Source organism: Microtus pennsylvanicus, chromosome 11 (genome assembly GCF_037038515.1).
Source record: "Microtus pennsylvanicus isolate mMicPen1 chromosome 11, mMicPen1.hap1, whole genome shotgun sequence".
In the NCBI taxonomy this organism is placed as follows: domain Eukaryota; kingdom Metazoa; phylum Chordata; class Mammalia; order Rodentia; family Cricetidae; genus Microtus; species Microtus pennsylvanicus.
The window spans coordinates 44,903,243-44,924,616 of record NC_134589.1 but is presented as its reverse complement, the minus strand read 5'-3'; the positions used below and the strand labels follow the sequence as shown (position 1 = coordinate 44,924,616).

The following is a 21,374-nucleotide window of genomic DNA, read 5'->3' as shown; positions in this document are numbered from 1 at the left end:
GCACCCAAGAGGACTACTGCAAGTTTGCAGCCAGCCAGGGTTAAACAGTGAGTTCCAGGCCAGCCAAGACTATGTGGCAAGACCTTGTCTCAAAAACAAAACAACAAGCCGGGCGGTGGTGGCGCACGCCTTTAATCCCAGCACTCGGGAGGCAGAGGCAGGCGGATCTCTGTGAGTTCGAGACCAGCCTGGTCTACAAGAGCTAGTTCCAGGACAGGCTCCAAAGCTACAGAGAAACCCTGTCTTGAAAAAACAACAAAAAAAAAAAACAAAAACCAATAACAGTAACAAAAGAAGTACCAATGGCAGGGGATTTCATAGCTCTACCATACATAGGCACAGGAGGGGAAGGCTTAGCTGCAGAGTAGCAGCAGGCATGCTCCCGGCCAAAGGGGTCTAAGGGCTTCTTCTGTCCTTAACTGACCCTGGCTGATTCCATGAGACTGGAGTCTTGGACTTGTAAGTACCTTTCAAAACTACGTGCTTAGTCCAGAATTCCTCAAACTTCCATTCCCGACAGTAAGTCATGAGCCCAGAGAATGTAAACTCTTGTCTCTTATCCATCCCCTAACCCCCACCCCCAAACAATCCCCCACACAAATATTAAGATCCGAGCCATCGGGGCATACATCTGTAATCCCAGAACTCAAGGGGATTGTGGCCTGAGCTGCACAGAGTGAGAGAGAGTTACGAGACAGAGAAGATGCCGGAGAGAGAAGAGAAAAGGAGCGAGCTGTCTGAGAAAGAGGAGCCTGGACACCTGCACTTTAAACAGTGCCTCTGGTGACTTCTTTTTTTAACTGTGTGTACACGTACGTAACTGTGTGTGGGTATGTACACGAATGTGGGTGCCTGAGGAAGCCAGAGACACCGGATCTGCGGCTGGAATTACAAATGATCACCTAACTTGGGTGCTAAGAACCAAACTCAGATCTTCTAAATAGCAGCGGCACTTAATGTCTGCAGGCCCATCATTGTTCCAACCTAACCCTCATCAGCACTGAGCATTTTGAGATGTGCTGGGAAGGTTCAAACAGCTCTTTCCACAAGAGAAGAAACAGAAGCCAAGGGTCAGGAAGTCACCTGGAAACATCATGGGGAAAATTGCCCCCTTTATTTATGTATATATGTATGTATTTATGTATTTATTGCTTCCTCTGTTCTACTTTCTAACCTGAAAAAAAGAAATCAAACCAATCGATATTCTTGTATTAAGAGGAAAAATGTCAGTTGCAAGAAAGCAAATGTCAGGTTGAGCATTATTGTGGTGAACAGCTTCCCTGGGGCAAGCAAGGAAGGAATCCATAGACTTAGAAGCTTCTCATACTGTTACCAGAGCCCAGGGCGGACGGGGGCGGCTGTAGGGAGAGCTGCCTACCTCAGAGATCTTCTGGAACTGGTTGTTGGACTGGCTGCACTTCTCAGCTGTCTCCAGAGCGACTTTATAGTTATCCACAAATGCTTTGTACACACCAAGCTGGCTGGCCTGCAGGGAGGAGACAGGGATGTGGGGAGTGGAGGGTGGGAATGGGATGGAGAAAGGATTACTGAACAGAGGAATCACCCAAGTTCCTGAAGCCCCCTTAGCACTCAGAACCTCTAGCTCAGCTCCACAAGACTTGCTGGAAACCAGGGGAAAGGCAGAGATGAATATACTACAGTATCCCTTTGAACTTGACAGTTTCCATGGAAACTAGGTTAGCAAGGGGGTACTGGGAGTGGGGAGGGCAGGGCAGGGCTTTTGTTGGCATGCCATAAATTCTACATAACACTTGTTTTTTTTTTTTTTTTTACTATTTTTTTGTTAGTCTTTTTGTTTTTTCCTTTAGTACCATCAAGGTCTTTCAGGACTTGAAGTTTTTAATCCCTTGTACTTCTTTCACACCTTAGAATTAAACCAGAACAGGGAGACAAAGTAGCCTCAGGCCCCTTCTCCATTCTGAGTCCCACTTCCTCAGCCTCCAAGGAGCCAGATCCCCTGCCTTACTATATACCTACATGCCACCTGGATCCTAACACACGTGTCCTGATTGGCAAAGTCTCATTGCCATTATGAGGCGAGGATGGGCCTATTCTTTTTTCAAAAAGGAAAACTGAGGCTTGCTAATTTAATTGCTTAAATATTTATGGTTGCTCAACTATTTCTTTCGGCTGTTTACAAGTATTTCCTCTGGAGAGAACAAAGAGTAGGCGTGCAAATTAAAGCTACAATTTCATGCTATGTCCATTTGAAGATTCAAAATTTAGACTCTGATAGCATTAAGCTTTGGTTTGAAACCACAGACTATAGTTATGTCAATACAGCTAATTTGTCAGTGACTAATCAAATTGACCACAGGCACAGCTTCAGCCTATGACTTAGCAAATTAACACAAACCTATGTTGTCTAATACAGTGGCTGTGAGAAACATATAAATACTGAACATGTACAATGTGGCCAGTGCAAAATTGACGTATGTTACATGTAAGAACCCCACATTGGAGGCATTCAGGAAGCAGAGGCAGATGGGTCTCAAGGCCAACATGGTCAACACAGCCACTTCCAGGACAGCCAAGAATACACAGTGAGACCCTGTCTCGACAAAACAACAATAACAAATCCACACTGAATTCCAAAGACCTGGTATATAAAGAGAGTATATAAATTATCCCCTACATAAACATACCTTTTTAAATTTGTTTTTTTGAAACAGTGTCTCAGGCTTCCAGGCTGGCCTCAGACTTGCTAGTAGTTGAGAATGACCTTGAACTCTTACCCATTTGCCTCCACCTTCTGAGTCCTGAGACTACAGGCAGGTGTCACCGTGCCTAGTCTCACAGTCCCCCCCATTATTTTTTTTTAAGTTTATTTTATTTTGTATGTGTGAGTGTTTTACCTGCATCTACGTCTGTGCACCACATTATAGGCAGTTGTTGTAAGCCACACTTTGTGGGAACTGGAAACCAATTCTGGTTTGTCTGCAAGAGCAGGAAGCACTCTTAACTGCCCTTTAAAAGAATTTTTATTATCTGTATGTGTATGATGGAAGTATGTTGAGTTCAAGTGCCCATGTGCCACAGCATTCAGGCTAGAAGACATTTCAGGGGCTGGAGAGATGGCTTGGCAGTTAAGAGTACTGGCTGCTCTTCCAGAAGACCCAGGTTCAATTCCTAGCACACACACAGTGGCTCACAACTGGCTGACTCCAGTTCCAGGTGATCTAAAACCCTTTTCTAGCCTCAGCGGGCACCTATGTGGTGTACAAACACTTATATGCATAAAACAGTCAGCAGTCAGTCATATCTTTCTATTATTGTGGAATCCAGGGACTGAACTCAGGTTGTTGGGTGTTAGCCCGAGTCATCTCACCAGCTGTATGTCTGTGAGTCTCCCTCTCCCTTTTCTCTCTGGTCTTACTGCACTGTTCACCTAGCCTCAAACACCTAAGTTCAAGTGACCCTTTGGCCTCAGGCTCCCTGGTAGCCTGAGTCCAAGCAGGCACTGCCACGCCCACCTTGTATTTGTTTGTTTTCCATCTTCCTGGAGATCAAACCCAGAGCTTTGGGTATGGGACACAACCACCTTACCATGGAACTATTTCCAGTCTTTACTTTTAGTACTGGGAACATAGCTAAGTGTTAGGGTTTGCCTATATATGTGAGGCCCTGGGTTCAAACCCCGCTACTGCTTTTTTAAAAATTGGCTACTAGGACATTTCAATGTATATATGTGGGTCCAGCAGACAGCTCAGAGGGCAAAATAGCTTATTGCATTGAGTTCACTTTCTAAAGCCATGGTAGGTGAGAATCAACTCCTGAAAGTTGCCCTCTGACCTCCACACACGCACCACGGTTGCCCTCACATCTAAAGTCTCTCTCAATTAATAAAATAATTAAAAAATTATATGCTACTCACGATCTATTTCCATTGGTTAATAATGCTCTTGAAAAACCTGGACATGGCTGTGCCCAAGGAGGCCTAAGCAAGGATCCTCACGGTAAGAGAGGTGAGCAAATGCCCACAAACACAAGAACTCTGACAGACATGGTTCAGATGAATGAACACCGACATGTATCAAACCCAGTGGTGACTAAATAGCAAAATGCATACACATACGCACCTGCACATTTTAAAAATGCATGCAGGGAGGGAGGGGGAACTGGGACTGGCACGTAAAAATAAATTAATTAATGAAATTTTTAGAAAAGTACATGCAGTATCATAAGGATATGAAATACCAAAAACAAACAAACAAATTGCAATCTACACAGCTCCATGTAATTCCCAGCAAGCTGCTTCAAAAGAAAAAGAGAAAAGAGGAGCAGACTTCACCTCTGTTTATAATACTTTGTATTTTTTAAAATTTTGTTTATTGTTTATGAGTCAGGGTGTTATGTAGCTCAGGCTAGTCTCAAATTCCCTATGTAGCCAAGGATGACCCTGAACTCCTGATCTTTCTGTTTCTGCCTCCCGAGGGCTGGAATTACAGACGGGCATCACTGGACCTACACCTGACTCCTCTTTTTACTTTCCATTTTGAAGTAAGACTTCACTAAGTTGCCCAGTCTGGCCTTGAACTTGTAGTTCTACTGTCTCAGCCTCCTGGCTAAAACTTAACTTTTATTAGACAGTTTCCGTGGGGGAGGGGCTTGTAAGATGACTCATCGGGTACAGGCACTTGCCACATTGCTTGCTGACTGGAATATGATCCCAGAATCCATGTAATAGTGGAAGGAGAGAACAGATTCTATACACCCTTCCCCAATCGCCCATACACACTATGCACTCATACAGATAATAACTAATAATAATAATAATAATAAATGTTTTATAAGAGGGAGGGAAGAGGAAGAAAAGGACAAGTAAAAATAAAATAAGAGAAAAAAGGAAAAATGTCTCTGCTGATTCTCACATCTGTTACTCAGAGCTGCAGGCACAGTTGTCGACTGCATTATCCTCTAGATTTTCTGGTTTAGATTTTTTTCCCACTGAAGTAGCAACAGGACACAGCTGCTGCAGGCTTCCTTGGAAACTTCTGCTTCCAACTAAGGTGCTAGGAAAGTATGTTGCTCCTGTGCCCCACTCAGGTTCACTCTGTTCCTTCAGGACACAAAGGCTGGGCGGGGGCCAGGGTGTAGGGAGGGGGCCGCCCTTCATGGAAGCTGGTGCGGCTGCCCTTGCTTGGTACAGGGAAGCCAGAGGGGAGAGCAGGAACTGGGCCACTGAGGAGGAGAAAGGCCCAAGGAAAGTTCCTGGTAGAGGGCTCAAATGCACTTTTCCCCAGGAGCTCCACGCCGCAGGAGATGTCCCAGACAGACACTTCCAAAGTCAGCACAATCTTCCAGGAAGGGTTCCTCTCCCCTCTGTTCTCATGATTTTTCTTTTCTTTGTTTCAGAGTCTCCCATACCCCAGCCTGGTCTCAAACTCACTGTGTCGCTAAGGTGTCTTTTGCCTCGAGAGTGCAAGGACTACAGGTGTGGCCGACCACACCCAGTTTTATTTAGAGAAAGGGACTGAACTCAGGGCTCTCTGCAAGCTAGGTAAACACTCAAGCAGCTGAGCTACACCCTGGTCTCCTCTATTACCGTGAGAAAGACAAAGCATGGGACCTGTGCTGCTACCCTCTAGTAACCCAGAAGCCACCTGTGTGCAGGGGTCATGAGCCCTGCCAGGTACTTTCATCTCCATAGTTACCCTCCACTGGAAGGCCAGAGGCTCAGCCTGCCGGGGTCATTAACTGGGAAGTGCAGGTTGCTTGGAAACAGGAGTTTGGCACTGGAGTGATCTCATAAAACAAACAGCAGAGATGCTAATTTCCTTCTCTTGGTAATGGATAATCAAATACCCAGAGACTTCATCTGAAATAAACTGTCTCCAGATGCCTAGCTTGCTCTGGCTCCACCCAGGCCTTGCCAAGCAAGCAGCCTCAGGATGGCAGATATCCATCCATGATGCTGGGGTTTGGGGACAGTGGGAAGCAAATTCATAACTGGACCAGTGGAGCTAAGACCAAGGGGACTCTGGGTTCGAATAACACAGAAAGAATGGTAAAGCTATGCTTGGTAGCTCACAACTGCAATCCCAGCACTTGGGAGGTTGAGGCAGACAGAGAGTGGCTGGTTCAAGGTCAGCCTGGGTTACAGAGACCCTGCACCAAAAAGCAACAAAAACATCAAACTGGAGAACTCTGCCTCTCCACTCTCACTACCTGCCTTCCCATCAGGGCTTATGGTTCTCTATACCTGTGAAGGTTAAGAAGTGGTTGCCTCAAACCAGTCATCTCATATTCTGTGAACAGGGAAGGATGTATTTACCATCCCTGCACAAAGGGAAGCAGTTCAGGGTCCTCTGCAACCAGAAGGATGGCATTCTGGAAAACAACACCTCCTGAGTACCTCTGCCTAAAACAGCAGTAATGACAACAGCAAAAACAGCAGGCGTTTCCAGTTCCTAACTCACTCCTGCCAATAATCCAGTTGACTATTAGTACCTCTCTTTATAGAGGAGGACGCTGAAAACAGGAGGCAGGGTAAGCTGTCATGGAGCTTCTACAGCAGAGATGGGATTCAAAGCCAGCTGTGGCTCTGTTGTACTTGCCCCCACAACACTTGTGACTTAGGACTTGGCTGTAGGACACAGGTATCTCCTTCAACACTCAGGTTCTCCCCAGCCCCAGTCAAGGCCACAATGCGTCTATCCATCCACTCATTCACTCATCCATCACTGAGGTGGTTCTGGGAGTCTAATGAGAAGAAAATACAGACTGTTCCCAAGTTTATTGCTTCGGGTGGACAGCTAGTTATGTGTTCTTAAAGGACAAACACAGGGCGTGGAAAAGCTTCTCTAAGGTCATTCTAACTTGGGAACAGACCAAGGAAAGCTGAGGTAGATGAGGAAGGCCTTTTTATGTAGACAAAGTCTGTAGCGGTCAGGAAGTGCGTTGGCATAAGAGGGTCTCAGACAGAGCTAGGGGAAAGAGTGTCATGGAAGCCTTGGCGACCAGAGGACTTCTGAGAACATCTTCAACACTAAGCTTTGCTCTTCCCCTCTGAGCAGCAGCACGGAAAGCTGGCTGGCTGCTGGTGCTCTCTGCTCTGGGATCAACCATCAGTCATCACCATAGCAGTCCAACTGCTTCGTTTTGCAAAGGCAGCTCTAGGATGCAATAGCCCCCCCCCGCCCCGCCCCAGGTCTCAGGTGAATGGTCCTTCTCCTGAAGCCTGTCATAATGCCTCTTTGTCCACAGAGAGATAGAAGACCTGCATCCTGGCAGAGGAAGCTCCATTCCAATTCTCAAAGGACACCCCCACCCCCATACATATGAAGCAGCATTCCCCCAAAACACTCACACACTTGACCCGTCTCCACTTCTATCCCTAGAAACACTTTCAGGGCTCCTCTAGGATGGGCCCAGTTGACTGAAAGAACACAGGCCTAGACTGGCCTCCAAGAGCTCAGTGATAACCCAGGCCTCAAGAGAGCCAAGAAAGCTAGTGAGCAATCCTTTCCCAAGGCCCTATTCGAGCACCAGTCTGTTATGGAGACTCACCAGCTTCTGGAAAAGGTGGCCCATGGTGACTTGGCTGTCCCATTGCTGCACCTTGGGGCAGAGGTTGTCGTAGAACTCCTTGTGGATCTCGTAAATATCCTGTATCTTGTAAAAGATGGTCTCAATCTGCTGGATGGTGAGCACGGGCTGGGAGGTGGTGGCTGTGGCCTTCAGGGGTTTCATGGGCTGAAGAGGAACCAAGTGCAAAGGTGGGGATGAATAAACCAGAGTGTTGGCAGGTCCCAGGCGATTGTGACACTGATTGACACGCAGTGACGCCCAAGTCCTGCCTAGACATGGCTGCGGCTAAAGGCAGAGCACCTGAAACACAGTTTCTGTCTCAGAGCTGTTGTCACAGGTCCCAACAAGCCATATGCAGAGGGAACCTGACAGCAGCAATCTGCCACAGCAGCCACAGCTTGTCCCTTCCCCCATATGAGCTCACAACCTCTAGCCCTTGGCCCGTATGCATTCACTGGTCCATTTAACAGGTCCCTCGTCTCTTCCACAATGGCCTCACGTCCCAGTCATAAGCCTCTTTGTCATGCTTCAGTGGACGGGAGTGTTGCCTGGGAGTCCAGCTTCCTTTTGAGAAAAAGAAGGCAGTTCTAGCACTCAGGAGGTAAAACCATGAAGAGACTTAAGACCAGCTCAAGCCGGTCTGTAACAGTAGCACTGTGTGCAGCAAGGCTGAGGCAGGAAGACTGCAAACCAGCCTGGGCAGCAGAGGCTGTGAGAGTCTATCTCAAAACAAAACGGAACAACTGGCTGAGGTTCACTGGTGTCTCAGTCTCACTTGGTGAGGGAGAGGAGCAAGGACACATGCCACTCTCCTGCTTCCCACATCCGTGGCAGACATGCAGACATTGCTAAGCGAGCAGGATCTTTCCCACTGAGTGTGTGTGGTTTTGGTCTCAAGACTCTTTCTCAATGCCTGCTGATATGAAAATGAAAGCAAACTGTCATCCTTGCTTATTGCACCAAGATCATCAGGGCCCACAAGTGGAAGGGACAGTGTAGATGGTAACTAAGCCCCATCCCTAAGCACTGCCTCGGGACAATGGGCTCTGGGTGCATGCCTGTGGTCCCAGCTGCCCAGGAAGCTGTGGCAGAAGGGCTGCACCACTATAGGAGTTTGATAACAGCCTGTAAAACAAAGGAAAACCCCCATCTCGAATGTTAAAAAATGAATACACACTATACTACAGTGGGCTAGGAGACAGGGTATAGAATGGGCAGGGAGGGCCTACGGAAGATATGACTAATATTCTTCCATCTGATGGCAGTACAGAAAGGGGTCTCCAATAGCCTGTGTTTCCCTGCAGACCTAGGAGCAGTGGGGAGATGACAGGGATCTAGTCTGGGCTTACTAGGCTGTCGACTCTCACAGGAGGAGGCCTGAGCTGCCTAACAGGAGAGCGTGGTTGAGTCAACTGCTGAAAGAGCTGGCCTGATGAGATCACCTACACTGAGGGAAAACAGCTCTCCCTGGCTCCTTCTGTGCTGTGACAGCCAGCCTCAGGGGGCCACAGGAGCCAGCCTTCCAGCCCATGTACTCCAGCTTCCCCTATCTGCTCACAAGAGGATGCCTCAAATACCCAGACAGTATCTGACTTCTGAATCTTTGTTCTCCACATTCTACAAAGTCCAGATACAATGACAAAGCCAGGGTCAAGAAGACCCACTGACCCTCTTGACACTAGAACCAAGTGACCTTCCATACCAAGTTCTCACTAGAAAACAGGATGGGAGTCAACCTGGGTCAGGCCAGGCAGTATGGCCTGGAGCCCTGAGTCTGTCATTTAATAGTCGATACCCCATTTCTGGGTGTATTGTCACTTTACCGGCAGGTTTCTGCGGAACTGAAACGGTAGATCAAATATCAAACGTCACACATTACATAATGTACGTAGGGCCTGGAGAGATGGCTCAGTGGTTAAGATTGCTTCCTGCTCTTGCAGAAGACCTGGGTTCAGTCCTCAGCACCCACATGATGGTTCACAACCATCTGTAACTCCAGTTCCAGAGGATCTCCTGCCCTCTTCTTGCCTCTAGCTGGTACATGCATGTGGTGTGCATAAACTCATTCAGACATGCATGCATACACATAAAAATAATTAAAAATCTTTAAAGATAATAAAGTATCTAGTACATGTTTGGCATATAGAGGACAAGCAATACTGTTATTCATCCTGTGAAAAATGAACCAAGTCCCAGACATAAGGACGATCCCTAATACCCAGTGGAATGCCTGGGACACATACAATCCCAGTCCTCATGGGGTTTCCAGTCTAGTAGAGGAGACAAATGAAACACAAGCCAATGATCCAGCATCTAATTATACACACCAGTAAATGTAATGAAGAAAATAGGGAAAGGACCCCCTGAGGCAGGGCAGTCAGATGGCTTCTCCAAAGAGGGGACAATGACTCTCAGAAACAGGGAGGCCTAAGGGAATTGCACTCATCAAGATTTCCTTGATGGCTGATCTGGAAACAGAAACACGCTTGGTGAGAGACAGGAGCTGAAGGTTGTCAAGTCTACGTGCAGTGGGAAAGGAGAGGAGAGGAGCTGAGGCGGGGCTGGATGGACCACAGGGTGGGGTCAAGCAGAGGGAGCACAGCTTTGACCACACCGCTGACCATGCAATGACCCCGCATTCTGCAGAGGGATTTCAGTGGAGGGAGCAACAGAAGCCTAGGATGTGGGAGAACATTTTGATGATCCCTGATCTCCTTTCTTAAAAACATTAGACTGTATTTGAAAAATGGATTGAAACAAATCAAACAACATGGTAGCCAGTGTAAGGCAGGATAATCCCAACTTGGATCATAAAATCCCAACCAAGTGGTTTCAAGACTATGCTGGAGGGCTGGAGAGATGGCTCAGCCGTTAAAGGCTAGGCCCACAACCAAAAATAGAAGACTATACTGGAGCAGCGAAGTTAGGGTTTCAAGGAGAAGGGACATCTAATGGGGCCTCTGAAGCTGGAGAGAGCTGAGCAGGGGAAGAGCTGCATGATCACACAGACAAGGGAGCAGGGGAACCAGGAGAAAGGCCACTGCTCTCCCATGCCTAGGTGGAAGGATACAGGAGCCTCCCCTTCAGATGTGACATCACAGGCTAGCTACCCTCTTCATCTCTAAGACCCAATGGACAGGTACAAATTGCCACGGAACTCCAAAGACACTCATCCTTGCACCTTGGCACAACCCCCAGTGTGGAGGGAGCAAAGTAAATAGGAGAACAGTCCTGGGAAGGCCAAGATTTCTCAGAAGCTGGCTGCTGGGGAAGCACACACTCATCTACCTCCTACACCAAGACAGGCCCAACAGCTCTGCTTCCTCCTAAACTTCCCACTGTCTACAAAAGGGGAAGAAAAGTACTCTAACCAGGACCAGTCACACGGACCAGCCTGCACCGGAGGCATGAGACTTTCTCACCAGATGAGCGACTTTTGCTCTCACCCCCATTCTCCACAGGGAAGGGGGAAAGGCTGACTCTGTCAGCTATTTTTATCTCAAGACTTACATACTGGCCTCTAGGCCAGTCTCCTCTCACTGAACTTTGACCCGACACTGCCATTAGGGCCAGGGAGCTAGCACACACACCGGCCACCTCAACTCTCCTCCCCGGTACAGCTGTATGGCAAGGTTGTTCTCAGAGAGAACCCCTGGGTGATCTCAACTCCAACCCTGGGAGCTTCTCCCAGAGATAGGGCTGGACCAGTTCTGATCTCACACAGTCATGTCTGCTTTGTCCGCCAGCAAGTGGTCTTTCGAAACAGGAGAAAGAAATCTGCCCACTTCCTCCACCTCCTAGCCATGAAGGTTTGTCCCCTGCCAGGCACAGTTAGTTACTAACCTAGCCGCATGCTCAGGGAGGAGGTGTAGTTAACCTATCATGCAGATAAGCAAGGGGAGATGCCCCAGGACTAAGACAGATGGAAACAGCAAAAATGAAAGGCTCAGAGAAGGAGGCAATGGGGCTAGCTGTGGCAACCACGGCTCCAAGGTGAGATGGACTGTAGCCACAGCCCACACCTGCACAGGACCTAGGTAGAACTACAACCCATCTAGTTTTCTCTTCTCTTACAGCTCCATCCTCTATCCCCAAGCCTGGGCTCCTGGGCTTCAGGAGTAACAGACGGGCATCAGGAACAGTGGCCTCGAAAAGATTACTAACTATGGCCCTAGTCAACACCCAAGGGCTCGGGACAGAGCCTGGTGTGGCTTTCTCTTTCTCTCTTTCTGCCCGCGTGAACAGTCTGTGTACAGTCTTAGGTACACAGGCCTAGTCCTTCACACAACAGGAAGTACTGAGAGGAAAACAGACACACTGCTGCACTTCCAAGTCACTCCCTGATGGATAAGGGCATCTGTGGTTAAGAGGAGGGGGAAAGAAAGCCAAAGAAACAGTTTTGCCTCTAAGCTAGACCACCCAGGAAAAGCAGCATTGATCTCCCCGGTGACTGAAAGGGAAGGCCTCCAAATCTGTGAAGGTATAGGAGAGACTGAGAGGTTTATCCAGAGAGTCAGAGGTTGCGGAGAGCCCAGCCCACCCATTCCCTGGGCCTTCCAGCAATAAACCTTCCCACCGGTCTCTCCCCGTCCTGAATGGCCAGAGTGAATGGGGTGGGAGTGGAGGGGTGTGCAACCACACAGCACAGTCCATGTGCCTTTGGGGTAGGAGCTGTGCGGAAGGTGTGGCAGGGAGACTCCTCCCAAATCTATCTTTGCCCAGATGAGAACATCTGATAAAGGAGGTTGGAATGCAAGGAGGCACACCTCTCAGGAGTACCTCCTCCTCCACTGGGGGTGGGGGGAGGGGGAACCCAAAGACTTCTACAGCCTCTGGAGTGCTGGGATTTCAGGCACATACCTTTATACTTGGCAAGACATGGATTTTCAAACTCACTGTTATCTAGAACACAGGAGGCAGAAGCAGGAAGATAGTTCTGAGTTTGGGGGTCAGCCTGATCTACATAGCAGGACCCTGTCTCAAAACAAAACCAAAGGGGCTGGAGAGATGGCTCAGAGGTTAAGAGCATTGTCTGCTCTTCCAAAGGTCCTGAGTTCAATTCCCAGCAACCACATGGTGGCTCACAACCATCTGTAATGGGGTCTGGTGACCTCTTCTGGACTACAGGTATACACACAGACAGAATATTGTATAATAAATAAATATTTAAAAAAAAAAAAAAAAAAAAAAAACAAAACCAAAAAGAACACAGAAGCCTTCACCTGTCTTTGCTCAGCTCTGTAGGAAATAGTAACCATGCCAGGTAACACACAGGCAGGCCCTTTTCTAAGAACTGAGTACAATGGATTATCTTCACTACAGTCCCATGCAGAGTGATATTTGTGAACCCAGACTGCAGACAGAAACAATGAAACACACAGTCTTCCCACTGCACGCAGGTAGAGTGTGAAGTGGGGGCTCACAGCCAGGTGGTTCAGTCCTTTCAGATCTGCATTCTGCTAGTAATACAGTTTGGGGTACAGGTCTGTCTGCCTCCTATCTTTAGTACCCAGCTACGTTCTGTAGGATCACCTGACCTACTCAACCCAGAGAGGGAGACAGGTGTCAGTGTAGCAATGTTTTGCTACTATTAGTTAGCTGTGGTCATCCATGCTCTGAAAACACTAGTGTTCGGACTTTCCAAGGCAGAAGCCATGTTATGATTTTTATTATGGTATATGGTTACCATTGTTCAACTTTATTAATTATTGTTAATAACTTAAGGTACATAATCTGCCTACAGATTTGTACTCATAGGAAAATACATAGTATACCTAGGATTCAGTGCTATCCTGGGTTTTGCAGGCATTCACAATGGGTCTTGGGATAGATCCTCAAGAGAAGGGAGGGGCGACTGTATCATCTTCAGACAAGAAAACTAAGGACCAAAGAGTCTATGCATAGCTTTCCAAAGATAACATCTCACCTGTTTGTTCTGAGGCATTTTCTAGCTCAGGCTGGCATCTGACTCATGACTGTTCTGCCTCAGCCTATGGAATGCTTGGATTATAAGCATACACTCTCACATCTGGCAGAGCAGTGGTTTTTGAATCCACAAAACATTTTTTTGTTTTTGTTTTTTGTTTGTTTTTCTCTGTGTAGCCCTGGCAGTCCTAGAACTTGCACTGTAGATCAAGGCCGGCCTCAAACTCATAGAGATCAGCCTGCCTCTGCCTTCTGAGTGCTGGGAATAGAGGTGTGCCCCACCATTACCTGTGGAATCTACAAAACATTTTAAGAAATAATGTAGTGGGCCAACATATAATTGTAACCTTAGCATTTGGGAGGTGGAGGTAAAGGATCAGGTGTTCAAAGCTAGCCTCAGCTACAGAGTGAGTTCAAGACCAGCTTGGGCTGCGGGCTGCATGAGACAGGGGAGAAAGAGCCAGGGGTAGGGGGAAGACGAAGGGCAATAACAAAAGGTTAAGAGCCCCTGTACATCACCTATACACACACATTCTGACAGCACCTAACCTTTATTGCTGATGATGCACACAAACACTCTTTTCCCATTTGTTTTAAAATACTGATTCAAACCTCTACGCTTTCACAACCCACCAAAGGGCCGAGACGCACAGTGTGGAAACAATGCACTAGCTCTCCATGAACAGCAGGGTAAGGCTGTGTCCTAGTCCTGGCTCTAGATTCAGACCAGACTCCTATCTGCCACTGTCTCCCATCTGGAAGTCATGACTTACCAAGGAGACCCCGAAACAAGTTCAGCACAGTGCCCTGCAAAATAGCTTTACAATTCAATAGCCATTCCTTGGGTCATAAACGTCAAGACACTGAGCGATACCTCATATTACAGCAAGTATATAAACGTTATCTTACTTAAGAGGACCATCATCTCCCGGTCTACATTTATCTCTGATTCTCTGGGGGGGGGGGCTTGTTATCTGTTTGCTTTGCTTTGTTTTTTGAGACAAGGTTTTCAGGCTGGCTTGAACTCATTTTATAGCCAACAGTGGCTTCAAACTCACGATGATCCTCCTGCTTCAGATTTTTTTTAAACAGTATTTTATGCCACCTGACTATACAACACCCAGAGAAAAGAATTTACACTGCACAATCACTCTGCATAATACCCAGACGCATCTAATAAGCACTTCCCTCAAAGGCAAACGCATCTGTGTGGTGCTTTTATCTCTGGAGGCTGTTTTAATAGTCACCACCCAATCTGATTCACACAACACCACCTTCGTCTTTACCGAGAGCTCAGGCGGGTCTAACGCTTCTGAGCTACAGCACTTTTAAAAACAGACACCTTCCATCTCACATTTCCCGACAGAGAGCCTTCAGGACGGTGCTAATGCTCTCCTTTCCTGGGGAAGAGGAAGGACTTGGACCCAGGGCAACGAAGAAGTCTCAGCTTTATGGACTGGTAGACACTACCCAGAGTACAGTGATGGGGAGGTAACAAAGTGTCCACAGTACACAGCACTGTATCAGTTCATCATACAACGTCACAGTCATCACCATCCATGAGAGAGCTTGTCCTCCCACACCTGTGTGTCTTTCCCTGCCTCTCACAGTCATGAAAACGTGACAGTGACTGACCCAGTTCTCAGATGTCCAGCTGTGAACACTGGTGTGTCTGTCCTGTATGGGTCCCCTTCCTCTCCAATGCCAAGAGCAGTGTTTGAGCAACACCCTCCTTCAGGTACTCACCAGCAACAGGGCTTCCAGCTGGTTAATGTAGATTTCTTCACTGGCCAGAAAGCCTGAGAGAACGAGCTTCCTCATCTCCAGGCCCTTCCCTGCCTCCACCTGCAAGAAAGCAAACCAAAAGCTCATGAAAGGGGTGCCAAAGCTCAAGACACCGGTCTCTCTGCATTCTTAAAAAATAATTTATTTGAATTTATTTCATGTGCATTGGTATGAAGGTGTCAGGTCCCCTAAAACTGGAGTTCCAGACAGCTGTGAGCTGCCATGTGGGTGCCGGGAATTGAACCGGGGTCCTCTGGAAGAGCAACCAGTGCTCTCAATCACCAAGCCATCTCTCCAGACCCTCTCTCTGCCTTTTTTTTCTCTTCTTTTAACCAACATGTGCAAAGGTGGTAAAAAGTCATATGGTTAGCATTATTATTGCTGCCTGTTTTCACACAGAATGCCATTCTAGAGTCCAAGCTGGTCTGGAGCCCACAGCAATACTCCTGCCTCAACATCTCAAGGGCTGAGGTTGATGTCATCAGTCTCCGTGTGGTGCCAGATACTATATTACAGAAATTTCTGAAAACACTGAAATGTCAAAGAAAAAGCATATTCCTGCTACCGTCTTGTGCTGTTTCTCTCCCAGCCTTGCTTTCTCAGCACCTCTGCTGCTCTCAGCATTCTCTACCTAGCCAACTTCCCAGGGGTCACTAGGGTCACCAAGGACCTGCTTTACATCTGCTCTGCAGAGGGAAGAGCGGATAAAGACATTCTTTCATGACGAAGGTTGAGTTCGGTTATGGACGGAACAGCAAAGGACAGACACCCCCACCCCCACTCCCCCACCCCCCAGGAAGTGATCTATAAACTGAGAGAATGGGCTAGAGAGAATGGGACGGAAATGAGTATGAGAACCCTGGCCTTAGGGCACCTGTGCTGGTGTCTTCAGTCCTAGGGACTTAGCACAGGTGTCAGCTGTGGCCCGCCCGTGCTCACCTCAGCCATTCCTAAGGATGTAAGGCACAGACCCGTGCTAGATTTCCCTCCCTCTTGAATTCCTCTTCCCTGTGGTGTCAATCATGCCTTGTTAAAGCCAGATGCCACCAATCAGCACAGTGGTTGGTACAAAGAGAGTGTTAAAAATTTACCTTCAGTGAAAAACATCTAATTTTCATCATGTAGAACCCTCAAGTTTAGTCCTGGCTGCTTGCCAGTCTTTCTCCCTCCCCTCTGCCATGTTTGGAAGTCTTCTTGGCTATCTCCAGGTCTGGTTCCTCCCACCTAAGTTTTTATAACTGATCTCTGAATTCTCTCTCTCTCTCCAGCCAACTGCAGTAAGATCAATCTCCCAAAAACACCTTCTTTTCAAAGACTTAATATAAATACTACAAAATTTAATTAGAAGAGATAGGTTCACTTAAATCTGTCCATTCAACAAACGCCTTTAATCCCAGCACTTGGGAGGCAGAGGCAGGTGGATCTCTGTGAGTTCAAGGCCAGCCTGATCGACAAGAGCTAGTTCCAGGACAGGCTCCAAAGTAGAACAGAGAAAAAAAACAAAAAACAAACAAACAAACAAACCAGTTACTGAACGAACGCGTGGCAACCTCAATGGCTACACAGGAAACAAGCAAAGCCCTGTGTCTGCTGTTGCCTGGTTTATAATCTAGTAGGAGAGAAAGACATAGAAAGAAACAAAGATAAATAAAGAGGTCATAAACTACGACTTGGGCTGCAGCATATCGCCGTGGCCTCAGGTCTTCCCCAACTCCCAATCTCTTCCAGGTCCAAAGCTAGGCATGCTCAGTCCCTGAAGCTGGATTTTCCCTGTTGATGGGGCCTGATGCATTCTTCTCTTGGCTAAGTGACACCTCTTCTTCACAGCACAGCTGAAGTCTCACTTCCTCCCTCAGCCTCAGCACCTAAAACTTGCACAGCCTTGATGGTACCTGCCTGGCTAGTGGGTGATCTCCCTCAGGCCTTTGCAACAACTGCATTACACTCTTCTTCCCCAAGCCTCCATCCCACATCACACCTCACCTTTACCAAAGAGGCTCTAACCCCTCTCCATACTTGCCTTTTGGCCCTCAGGCACCCACACTGAAATGGGTTCTAAATTTCCTCATTATACAACAGAAACAACTGAGACTGTAAAGAGGCAGAGCTGGGACCCACCCCATGTCCTCCGCATCTTTTACCCTTGGGATGATTTCCTCCCTCCCTACACCTTTTCCAAGCTTGTACTTATATACCTTTTGTCTCAAATAGCTCCCTTCTGGCATCAAATGCGCACCCTTAATGTAAGCTAGAAAAGTTTATCAAGCCACCAGAAACCTCGCAGGCCACAAAGAAAACCCACCCCAGTGTCCCTGATGGTTTTCTGAAGGGGTATTCTTCATACCATTTCCTGAGTGGTTCAAATGTCTGAAGGCTGCCAGGCCTCCAACTCTCCAAATTGTTATCTCACCCTAAAGTAAAGAGAACAATGACTCCACAGGTGTCCACACGTGGCTCCCTCAAACCTATGACCGTGTTACTGAGGGACTCGGTGAATATGATTAAATATACGAAGATTCCTAAGTGGACCCTTAGGAGTCAGAGGGTCCTTATAGATAGAGAGAAGTAAGAGAGCAGACAATGTGACAACGAGGTGGTGGGCGCTAAATTGCTGGCTAGAGAATGGGACCTGTAGCCTGTAGGGGAAAGGTGAAATGGATTTAGTCTTTGAAAGCTTCCAGAAGCTAAGCAAGACACTAAATCAGGGATGTTTCTAGCTGTGAGTTTGTGCTGATTTGTTTCGGCAGCAGTAGGAACCCAGGGCAAACTCCACGCTAAGGAAGGGCAGTTATTTATTGATGGTTTCACAACTACCAGGACCTGTGCTAAGTGCTCCTCACTGGCATCTCACAGTCTGGTAGGTGTAACCATTAGGGCCCTGAGGCACAGAGGGTGCAAACGGCTGCTTGGAGACAGCCTGGCCTCCAGCACACACTGGAGTATCGATTGGAGTTTGCAATTGGGCTCTAGCCCTCAAGTCAGATGCACAGTGCCTCCCCCTGACCCCTTCTACCTCCCCCCCCACCCCCCACCCCCCACCCCCCGCTAGCTGCTTCCCAAACCTGACTTGCACTTGCCCTCCGTGCTGGAAATCACTGCTCCCCTACATTCCTCACTTGTACCCTGGCATCCAAGGATTTACCTGAGCATATGGCAAACATCTTGTAGAGAGGTGAGCTTCTTAGTGCTCCTTAGATTCTGGAGATCTGGACCCTGCTCCAATGAAGCCTTCTTTTGCCCTGGAGCAAGACCCTCTGCCTCCTAACAGTCCATCTTAACAAGACCCTCACCTCATAATCCTATCCCTAAGACTGGTTTTTTGAAACGAGATCTGGAAGACTCACTCTTAAAAGGTAATAATGGAAGACTCACTCTTAAAAGGTAATAATCAGTCACCCCCCAAGAGTCCCCTCGCTGGGCTACACTCCTAAAATTCAAGCTAGGATGGGGTGTAGGCACCTGAGAATTTAGTGATGTGAAGTTAAGCTCTGTAAATTTTACTAACAGCTAGCACTGAAGAGACTTCCATCTTTGGACAAGGGATGGATTTCTCGAGAAAATATGTGTTTCTGTGTTGGGACATTCTGGATATAGATGCACATGGTTCTTGAGTTACTGCCTGGCTTCTGCCCTCTTGCGATGTAATCAATAAACTTCAAACAAACAAATAGCTGTATTGACAGCTGTTTCTTTAGTCCTTATTGGGGATTTGCTTGTCTCTAATATACCAGGGCTCAGCATTCATTTCCTCCTTCGCTACTACATGCTGGACACTGGTAACACAAATGGAGACGGTTGCTCTCGGCATGCTTTCCAGAGAGGCCCATGTGCACCGAAGCCCCTGGGCTCTGACACACAGCTAGCTAGCCTTTCCCCAACACAGGAGGGATGACACCTCTTTCTCTCCAACCAGGGCTTACAGACTGCAGCCCTAGTGAACCCCTTTATCCCCAGCAATTTACAGTCTGCTAGGCTGAAAGCTCGTCATCTCGAGGCCCCCAGGCACTACGGTAGCATCTATGGATAAGCTGTGGCCAGATCTGGCCTGGGCTGCCGCAGCGTTCAGGGGCTAAATAAAGCCTCCTAAGGTTTGGTCCTAGGCCAAGTCAAGAAACAATCTTTCCATGCCCTTTATCTTTTCCAAGGCAACAGTGAGGGCTGAGCAGGCGGGGCCGGTTCTAGCTGTGCTGTAAAGCCACAAGCTAAGCAGCGAGGGTCTCAGACTTCACAGACAGCACCAGTTAGCCCAAGGGCCACACCAGTCTGCAAGGGACACTCAGTACAGCTGGCCTGTCATACCTAAGAGAGCACAGTACACGGAGTCTCTCGTCTCCCCAAATGCCCCTTCTCTTGGTGGTGGATTTTCATCTTCCACCTTACTGCTACCTAAAATTTGGAGATTCACATACTCCATACATGTTTAAGAACCTTAGTTGCTCATGTCCCACCATTACAGCCTTGCCACACTGGCATATTAGCTACTTAATATTATTCTTTTTTTTTTTTTTTTGGTTTTTCAAGACAGGGTTTCTCTGTGGCTTTGGAGCCTGTCCTGGAACTAACTCTGTAGACCAGGCTGGTCTCAAACTCACAGAGATCTGCCTGCCTCTGCCTCCCAAGTGCTGGGATTAAAGGCGTGCGCCACCATCGCCCGGCTCTTAATATCATTCTTTACAATCAATTTTTTTTTTGAGACAGAGTCCTTCTACATGACCTCAGATTTGTACTCCTCTGCCTCAGCCTCCAAGCACTGGGATTAGAGGTATGCACCACTAAATGCAGCAGTGTTGATTTGCTTGCTTCTCTTTCTTTCTTTTTTGAGACAAGTTCTCACCATGTGGGCCAGACTGGCCTTGAACTCAAAGAGATCCTCCTGCCTCTGCCTCCCAAGTGTTGGTATAAAAGGCATGATCTACCATGCCCTGCTAAGTACTAATTTTTCTTAAATGCAATCTTATCCTAAGCCTTATACCAAATCATAGGAATGATGTATTAGTCCGATTTTTCCTCATCTACATTAAAAACATATACTTCTTTAAAACATATATATCAAGATGTCACCTAAAACTGTCCCTCAAGTCACCACCTATGAGGCCCATACTTCAGGAAACACCAATAGGGTGATGGGCCTCCCTGCAGCAAAGGTGCTGGAGCCTAAGAAAAGACCTGAATGGTCATTCAAACAGGAATACAGGCATTTCAGACAACCCATTCTCTTTAAGCACAGAATAATACCTGAAGAGTTAATATGGAATACAAAAGGGCTTTTTATTCCTGACAAATGAGTTCCTTGAAATAGCAGCTTCTACCAGGCCCCACCCGTCAGCCCTATCTACCTTTAAATAGAACTGTGTGAAAATCTTTTTGGAAAAGTATGCACCGTTTTACAGATGGGATGTGATGTTGCTATCAGTATCTGCATTATGAGTTTACAGATCGTTAACTCCTGAAAGGAAGCTGGGTTGTGTGTGAGATGTAGCAAGCTCCAGCTATGGCTCTGGAGAAAACGACCAGTAAGGTTTGCATCTGTCCCTTAGGAAGATGAAGCACCTCGGAAATTACAGCGAAAGCAGGATTGATTTATAGGGCTGGCATTTGGGCAAATGCACAGTAGCACAACTACTGTTTAAGGTAAGTACTCCTGAAGTAAAGTAATAGCAAAGAGCAAATTGCCTTGGATTCCTACCAGCTGCCACGGAGGAGCGGAGGAGCGAGCCAAGCCCATCTGCAGCCAGGATGCTGGAGCATCACCTAGAAAGGCCCTTTGGTCCCTCCACACGTGCAAACATGTAACTTGGTCCAGCCCTGACTCAATGAGAAGTGGTCTCTCTCCTCCTCTGAATCTGGGAGTCTTCTTGATTCGGCTTATGGTTCTGAAACTACTCATAACCCATACTGACTTGGAACTCACTAAGTAGTTCAGGCTGGCCTTGAACTCCTGGTGTTTCTCCTGCCTCAGCCTCCTGAAGGCTAGTATTACAGGCAGTCACCACCACAGTTGGATGCTGGTATTCTCTGATCAGAACACTTCTCACGGCTTGAATGCTTTCTTACTTCACTTTCCTATCTATCCCATGAACGTGATCCTCGCCTCTGGGAGGAAGGACCGTGCC

At 47.5% G+C, this 21,374-nt stretch overlaps 1 protein-coding gene across 3 annotated transcripts in view; it reads right to left on the bottom strand.

Moving 5' to 3' along the window:
- Positions 1–21,374, bottom strand: part of Abr (ABR activator of RhoGEF and GTPase) — a 195,546-nt gene that overhangs the window by 53,576 nt on the left and 120,596 nt on the right. For all 3 annotated transcript variants that reach the window (XM_075991598.1, XM_075991599.1, XM_075991600.1), the window contains 3 exons: positions 15,223–15,321; positions 7,531–7,716; positions 1,379–1,486 (listed from right to left, as the gene is read on the bottom strand). In XM_075991598.1, the coding sequence (XP_075847713.1) occupies positions 1,379–1,486; positions 7,531–7,716; positions 15,223–15,321 (393 nt within the window). The remainder of the gene's footprint in view (positions 1–1,378; positions 1,487–7,530; positions 7,717–15,222; positions 15,322–21,374) is intronic.